At 43.9% G+C, this 8196-nt stretch overlaps 1 protein-coding gene across 2 annotated transcripts; it reads left to right on the top strand.

Annotated features, from left to right (window-relative positions):
* The first annotated feature begins 1083 nt into the window (after positions 1–1083).
* GN (sec7 domain-containing protein) lies at positions 1084–6515 on the top strand. 2 transcript variants are annotated; one of them, XM_086495539.1, is made up of 3 exons: positions 1084–1303; positions 1426–2441; positions 2551–6515. In XM_086495539.1, the coding sequence occupies exons 2-3, from the start codon at positions 1758–1760 to the stop codon at positions 6190–6192; spliced, it is 4326 nt and encodes a 1441-aa protein (XP_086351665.1). In that variant the 5' UTR covers positions 1084–1303; positions 1426–1757; the 3' UTR covers positions 6193–6515. The 2 variants fall into 2 exon arrangements, with proteins under 2 accessions (XP_086351665.1, XP_086351664.1); XM_086495538.1 differs by having other exon boundaries at positions 1084–2441.
* The last annotated feature ends 1681 nt before the right edge of the window (positions 6516–8196 follow it).

Genomic DNA, 8196 nt, shown 5'->3' with positions numbered 1-8196 from the left:
TGCATCAAGAAGAGTCTGCACAAGGGAACTATCTGAAATGACTTCGCTTGCAGAAATGAGTTTCTCATTTATATCCTTGATACCAGCAAGGAAAGTGTCCATGTCATTTTCCTCATGCATAATATTTGATTCCAGCTCTTTATGTAGCAATGCAATTTTAGCCTCATTACGACTTGCATAAAGACCTGTCAAAATATCCAAAGCCTGTTTAGCTGATTTAGCTGAGCGAATGTGAGGAGTAATAGTGCGCTTCACAAATAATTCAATTAATGCATGAGCCTGCGCATCTCTAACATCCCAATGAGATTGCTCAACCATAGGCAAAACAACTCTGGTAGCAGCAACCCTGCCACCAAAACCTGCAATATTCTCAACATCGCCTGTATCCACAAAACCAAGACGCACATCAATGCCGTGCACAACATTCCAAACGCCCTTTGACACAAGGACATGTTGCATCCACATTGGGTAATTGTCCCCGTCCAGTTTATCCTCAACAAAAGATATCTTGAACAAGACAATGCAACCTCTATGCTCAAAAGATCCAATTGCAAATAACGTACCATGATGAATGAACAGAAGTAATTTTCAAGTTGCAAGTTCGTGGCAAACGTTGGCAATATAAGGGTGGTTAATGACCAACAATTACCCATGTTTTCGCTGGTTAGATTCTTCAATAAATACGCCGTCAACATAGGTACTACTTTTAATTATTGACTTTTCAATACTTCCTTAAGTATAACCTTTTTTTGGTCAAGCCTATGCATTTTGCAACATAGGCGGTTCAATTAAAAGTGCCCCAAAATATCTAGGAGCTCCCCCCTTGTGACCTCCCTAAAATCCATAGGATGGTAACTATACAAGTCTGCAACTTAAATGTCAGAAACAATTACTCATATTACTTAGCTTATCCTGGTTGGAAATATCTTTGCAATGCACTCTAAGAGGTGACATCCATGATAGGAAGCTTGTCAAGAACATTTTTGGCAACCAATCAAATCTTGCCACTTTTGGAATTATCTAGCAATGAAGAAGCACATTTTGAGTTCCTTAAGGCTCACAGTGCTTGGTACTTGGCAATGAGAGGGGTTGAACCCACAAGGACACGAATGCTTCTCTTTCTCTGGCTCGTTCCCGACGACCAAGCTCGTGGGATGGACGCGAAACACACGTGCATGAGGACGGAGTAAGCAAGCAGAGGGGTGGATCGCCCTGTCCAAGCAAGCTCTGGTTTTTCTTTTTCTTCTTCTCTGTCCTTCTCCTTCGCCTCCTCCTCGTCGTCGTCCTCCTCATCCTCCTCCAGGTCAGAACCTCTTTTCGGCGCACATTTGCCTTATATTGGCCCACAGATACATGTTAACAAGGGTTTGGCCGCTTTGACACGATTCTATCCATTATCCCCATTTCCTTGTGATATGACAACAGGATTTCACAAGATCCGCGTTTTCATGGAGGAATTTCTCTGACACAACAGAGTTTTTGTTTTGATGAGGTTAGAGTTTGTGCCTATTTGTGGGGATCATTGATGAAGATGTACTTTGTGCTCTCACTGAGGCTAGATTCACCTTGATCCATCACCTAGAAGACAAGAACAGTCTGGACAGAATTGGAGTGGGACATTGGCAACCAAGATTTCATACATACTCAGCTAGAGCTCTGCGAAAACAGCCATTTTGAGGGGAAGTTCATACAGGTTTCAGGGGTTTTGGGCTAGTGCATTTTTCCTCCTGCATTGGCTTTCGTCGATTTCAAGCAAGATGAGGAAGCCTGGTAGGAGCAGTGGTACGTTGGCATGCATGGTCAATGCGGAGATAGGGGCAGTGCTAGCTGTAATGAGGAGAAATGCGCGATGGGCAGGCCGCTACATGGGTGGTGATGATCAATTAGAGCATTCTCTGGTTTATTCTCTGAAAACTCTACGGCGTAGCATATTTAGCTGGCAGCAACCCTGGATTAAAATTAATCCTTCTTTGTACCTTACACCCTTCCTTGATGTGGTTCGCTCTGATGAAACAGGAGCTCCCATCACTGGCGTTGCACTGTCTGCCGTGTATAAAATCTTGTCTTTAGAGGTGTTTGATTCCCAGACGGCTCATGTGGACGAGGCAATGCATGAGATAGTTGATGCTGTGACTAGTTGCCGGTTTGAAGTCACAGACATGGCATCTGAGGAGGTGGTACTTATGAAGATTTTACAAGTGCTGATGGCGGTGATGAAACATCCAGCTTCAAATTTGCTAAGTGACCGAGATGTTTGTCTTGTCGTCAACACTTGCTTTCGTGTGGTCCATCAGGCAGTGACCAAAGGGGAGCTTCTTCAAAGAACTGCACGACATAGCATGCATGAAATTGTGAGGTCGATCTTTGCCCATTTGCCAGATTTGGACCCTTCACTCAAGCTGCTGACAAACTCTGGTTCAGCAAACTTTGGCAATGAAAGTGTATGTTTAATTAGTAAGGCCGAGCTTTTACTGCCCAAATGTGAATTTGATGAAATTAATGAGAGGCCATGTTCTTTAGCGTTTATTTGTTGGTGATTTTTCTTCGCAGGGTGCTATCACAAATGGTGTGCATATTGACAATGTTGATAATGCAAATAGTGGTTCTGTCAGCACAAATGGTCTAGCAGCTGAGTCTGGAGAAGGACCTTTGCCCAAGGCCGATGGGCTGCCTGGGAGAGCAAGTGGTGACTTATTGGAAGGTAGAAAGGAGAATGGGCAAATGGTTGATCATGATTTGGGAAATAAGGTTCATTTAATTATTGAGCCATATGGCATTGTTGGAATTGTTGAAATATTTCGCTATTTATGTTCGCTTTTGAACATAGTAGATTCGGGGATGGTCACTGGGCAGAATCTGCTTGCTATTGACGAAGATGTGCCTCTGTTTGCTTTGGGTTTAATCAACTCAGCTGTTGAGCTTGGTGGCTCATCATTTGGCTGTCATCCTGACCTGATAGCCCTCGTGCAAGATGATCTTTTTCGCTTTCTTATGCAGCTGGGACTTTCGAATATGAACCCTCTTATTCTTTCAATGGTTTGTAGCATTGTTCTCAATCTCTATCATCATCTAAGGTCTCACCTAAAGCTACAGCTTGAAGCATTCTTCTCTTGTGTCATTATCCGGTTATCTCAAGGAAAGTATGGGGCCACTTATCAGCAGCAAGAGGTTGCAATGGAAGCTTTGGTTGACTTTTGCCGGCAGTCTACATTTATGCCTGAGATGTATGCCAATTTTGATTGTGATATCACATGTGGGAACATTTTTGAAGACTTGGGAAATTTGCTTTCAAAAAGCGCTTTTCCTGTGAATTGTCCCTTGTCAGCTATGCATATTTTAGCTTTAGAAGGGCTTATTGCTGTTATTCACAGCATGGCAGAGCGGGCAAGTGGGTCTGGTTCAGTGATTTCCGTCTTGGAGTTTGCCAATCAGAGTGAGGTGCAGGAGTATGTGCCCTTTTGGACCTTGAGATGCGAGAACTACAAGGATCCCAAGTGCTGGGTCAAATTTGTTCAGCGGCAGAAATATATCAAGCGGCGGTTGATGATCGGTGCTGATCATTTCAACAGAGATCCAAAGAAAGGGCTTGAGTTCTTGCAGGGAATCCGTCTGCTGCCTGAGAAGCTTGATCCCCAGAGTGTGGCCTGCTTCTTTCGGTACACCACAGGGCTAGACAAGAGCTTGCTGGGTGATTTCTTAGGCGATCCAGACGAGTTTTGCCTGCAAGTACTTGCAGAATTTGCAAGGACATTTGATTTCCAAGGCATGAATCTGGATGCAGCTATGCGAACTTTTTTGGAAACATTCCGTTTACCTGGAGAGGCACAGAAGATCCACAGGGTTCTGGAAGCCTTTGCTGGAAGATACTATGAGCAGTCATCCCAGATACTTGCTGACAAGGATGCTGCTTTCTTGTTGGCCTATTCTCTCATTATGTTGAATACTGATCAGCATAATTCTCAGGTAAAGAAGAAGATGACAGAGGAAGATTTCATCAAGAACAACAGGAATATCAATGGTGGCCAGGATCTACCTCGAGAGTTTCTTTCTGAGCTATACCACTCTATAGTTAGGAATGAAATCAAAATCACATACGATAATACTACGGGAGTCACTGAAATGACACCAAGTAGATGGGTAGGTTTGATTCACAGGTCTCAGAAATCATCTCCATACATAAAGTGTGATTCGCGACCATTCTTGGATCGGGACATGTTTGCAATAATCTCAGGACCAACCATCGCAGCCATCTCTGTGGTCTTTGACCATGCCGAGGATGAAGACGTCTTGAGAATGTGTGTGGAGGGCTTTCTTGCAGTGGCAAAAATATCATCAAGTCATCATCTAGAGGATGTCTTAGATGACCTTGTTGTGTCCCTGTGCAAGTTTACAACTCTATTGAATCCCACCTCATCTGTGGAAGAGCCTGTTTTGGCATTTGGTGATGATACAAAGGCCCGCATGGCTGCAGTGACAGTTTTCAACATAGCAAATAAGTACGGAGATTTTATCCGTACAAGCTGGAGAAATATTCTTGATTGTATTTTGCGGCTGCACAAGCTGGGTCTTCTGCCTGCTCGTGTGATGAGTGATGCCGGAGATGACATGGATATTACTGGGGACTCCATGCATGGAAGGCCTGTTCCAGGTGGCCCAACACTGATTGCAGTTCCACAAGCAGGGGCGAAGAAGAGGTCCCAGGGGTTGATGGGAAGGTTCAGTCAACTCTTATCACTTGAGACAGATGAACCAAGGTCTCAACCAACCGATCAGCAATTAGCTGCCCATCAGCGTACATTGCGTGCGATAGAGGCTTGCCGCATTGATAGTATCATAACAGAGAGCAAATTTCTTCAGGCTGAGTCGTTGCTGCAGTTGGTTAGGGCACTTCTGTGGGCTGCAGGAAGACCGCAGAAAGCTGGGGGCTCACCGGAAGATGAAGATACTGCAGTTTTTTGTCTAGATCTACTAATTGCTGTTGCTCTTAACAACAGAGATAGAATAATGCTCCTTTGGCAAGGTGTCTATGAGCACATTGCCAACATTGTTCAAACCACATTAATGCCATGCCTTCTGGTTGAGAAAGCAGTTTTTGGGCTTTTACGAATTTGTCAGAGGCTTCTTCCATACAAAGAAGATCTAGCAGAGGAGCTTCTTCGCTCTTTACAGCTTATTCTGAAGCTGGATGCAAGGGTAGCTGATGCGTTCTGTGAGAGGATAACTCAGGAAGTTATGCAGCTTGTGAAAACAAATGCTAAACATATAAAATCTCCTATGGGATGGCGTACTGTTTCATCACTGTTGTCTATCACAGCCCGGCACTTGGAGGCTTCGGAATCAGGTTTTGAAGCCTTGTCATTCATTATGGCTGAAGGGGCGCATCTGACTCAAGCCAACTATGTACTTTGTCTTGATGCGGCAAGAGCATTTGCAGAAGTGGCCGTTGGTGGAAATGACCGATCGCTTAGGGCCTTGGACCTCATGGCTGAGTCCACTAAATGCCTAATACGATGGTCAAGCGGCCCAACTGGTGAGGAGTCGGTGAAAAGCTCTCAGGAGCTTGGAGAGATGTGGCTGCGTCTAGCACAGGGTTTAAGAAAGGTTTGCGGAGAACCAAGAGAGGAGGTCAGGAATTATGCCATTCTTTCACTTCAACGCAGCTTATCCGCTGCAGAAAGCATGCACCTACCACCCTCAATATGGGGGCAATGCTTCGACCAAGTGATATTTGTTATGCTGGATGACCTACTAGAAATTGCTCTCGGGCACCCTCCAAAGGAGTATCGCAACATGGAGAACACTCTACATCATGCAATGAAGCTGGTATCAAAAACTTTTCTCCAATTTCTTGATCAGCTTTCATTGCTTCCTGGCTTTCGAGCACTTTGGTTGGCAGTTTTGAGCAGGATGAACAGATACCGGAAAGCAAAATTGAGAGGTAAAGATAGTGAAAAGATTCAGGAACTTATTCCTGAGCTCTTGAAGAACATGCTGCTGATAATGAAGGCTCGAGGGGTTCTTGTTCAAAGAAGCACACTTGGCTGTGATAGCTTGTGGGAGCTAACTTGGCATCATGTTCAGGATATATCCCCATTGCTGCAGGCGGAGCTATTACCTCAATTAGAATCTGAGTCACAAGAAGTCAGATCAATTGAGGCTCACACAGATGGTGTAGCCGGTGTCGCATCTTAGCAGAAAATGCAGGAGTTGTTCTGTCGCGTAAAGATAGAGTGTCGGTTCTGCTGCAAAGTGCTTGATCTGTGCTGGAACTAACGATTCAATCTCCATGGTTGACACTTTCTAACATTAGGTGTTCGAGGAGGGACACGAGTATCGAGAAAGCCAAGCAGGTCTGTGCAAACAGTGTTTGGGTGGATGCTTGTGTGTAATGTCATTCTTACAAACACATACATTACTGAGTGGTTATGATGGTACGAACCAAGAATTCTTGTAGTTTGGCCAGTATATTTTGTATGCAAGTGCGTATTGTGAATAGAGTTGTGGAATTTTCATGATGAGGTTTTTTTAAGAATACCAAGGAGCACAAGACTTGGATAAACTGGTCTTCTCTGAATATTCATACTTATTCTGCTTTGGTCAATGTGTGGAGCTTCATGGGGTAAATTTAGGTGGGATTTGGTTGCCATAATGCGCGTGCACAGAGGGGATGTGGTTTCCATGGGAAAAAAACACACATTTGATATACTGGAAAAGGATCTTCATCTTAACAAAACTTAGTGAGGGAATAGTCGATAAAGCACGAAGGGCCCTTACTAGCACGACATTAGCAACCATTATAAAAGATGAGGGGACCAAAATATTTATGCTCACTTTGCATCGGTAGTGTTTTCTATTTTTGGACGGAAGAACTACATTGTGTGGTGAAATTTTTCCGAGTGCAAAATGATGATGACTTAGTTCATGCGAATAGAGTTGTGGAGACAGGACCGAGAAATGCCCTATTTGTTAACTTACCTTGTGAATTTTCAAATCTTCTCGTCAATATGGGATTATTGGATAGGGGAGCACTTCTAGTAAAAATCAAAAGCAGAGTTGGCTTCTTCTAAGAAAAAGCAACAATGGGTTATCTTTTCTAAGACACGTGGTAGTTTGGCCTTGATAGAGGGGAGCCAGGAGTGACAATTTGGAGGAAATGATGTTAGTCGGAGGTTAGTGTTGTAGTTAATGGAAACTATTGAAATCTTAGTTGCCATAACTTTGTGGAACTGCCTTTCAGTTGAACATAAAAGAGTATCCTTGACTTCTCAATCAACATTATTATACATCACGTTTTACACATGAAGCAGGTTCTCAAGTTGATGTCCTCTATGTGAGATGGTCCATAAGTGAGATATCTTCAATGACAAATGGTCCATTTCCCTTCTTTTTAAATTTAGGGATGTGCTATTTCCATGAGTACAGATAAATCCCCTCTGTTGAGCTCCTTGGTTATCATTTTAGAGTCAAAGAATTGTTTCTGTTTATACTTTTGTGCATAAATATGAGCAATAGCTGCAAGATGTTGCTCATCAATTCTTCCTGGGCAAGTTTAGTCTCTCAAATAACTCATGACCCGTCCATTTAAGTGTCTGTGCTACCCTTAGTGTTGGTAAGAGGAATTCCATGGGCAGTATAGCAACTACACCAAACACCAAGTTGAATGGAGTGGTGCCTAATGTTAAGGTGTAGGCCAGGTGGCCATGGGAACCACCTTTAATTTCATTTTCTCTATAATGAAATATAGGGAGAGAACCTGAGAGTTGATTTGCATTCTCACTTTTTACTCCACTAACCCAAGCAAGTTGTCTGTGCTTTTCGTTCTTCCCCAATTCCCCCTCACACACACTCCCTTGCTAGTGCACTTACGCACACACACATCCGCACGCATGTGCACTTTATAACTAGTATCAAAGCTACGATGACAAACGGCGTGCACAATTACATTTCGATGAGACGGTAGCGATGGAGCTCGGCGGCAGTTGATCTGGCTCGACGACGTCACATCGGAGCTTCTACGGTGAGCACCCCGAGGAGATCGGATGACTCAACATACCCGATGTGCGCATCCCGGAACAGATGAGCTCGAGTGCACAATTCGAGAGATTGGGTGTGTGATGGGCACACACAAAATCGGGCAACCAGCATGAGAGAATCGAAATCTTAGCAAAGGGCTTTTTCAGCAACGAACAATCGAGA

This window comes from Adiantum capillus-veneris, chromosome 22 (genome assembly GCF_014529385.1).
Source record: "Adiantum capillus-veneris isolate H3 chromosome 22, ASM1452938v2, whole genome shotgun sequence".
NCBI classification, from domain to species: Eukaryota; Viridiplantae; Streptophyta; class Polypodiopsida; order Polypodiales; family Pteridaceae; genus Adiantum; species Adiantum capillus-veneris.
This window is presented reverse-complemented; position numbering and strand designations above follow the sequence as displayed.

Coding starts and splice junctions, on each gene's coding strand:
- GN (XM_086495539.1), top strand. CDS start 1,758: ATGAGGAAGCCTGGTAGGAGCAGTGGTACGTTGGCATGCATGGTCAAT. Junction 2,442..2,550: donor CAAACTTTGGCAATGAAAGT/GTATGTTTAATT, acceptor TTTTCTTCGCAG/GGTGCTATCACAAATGGTGT.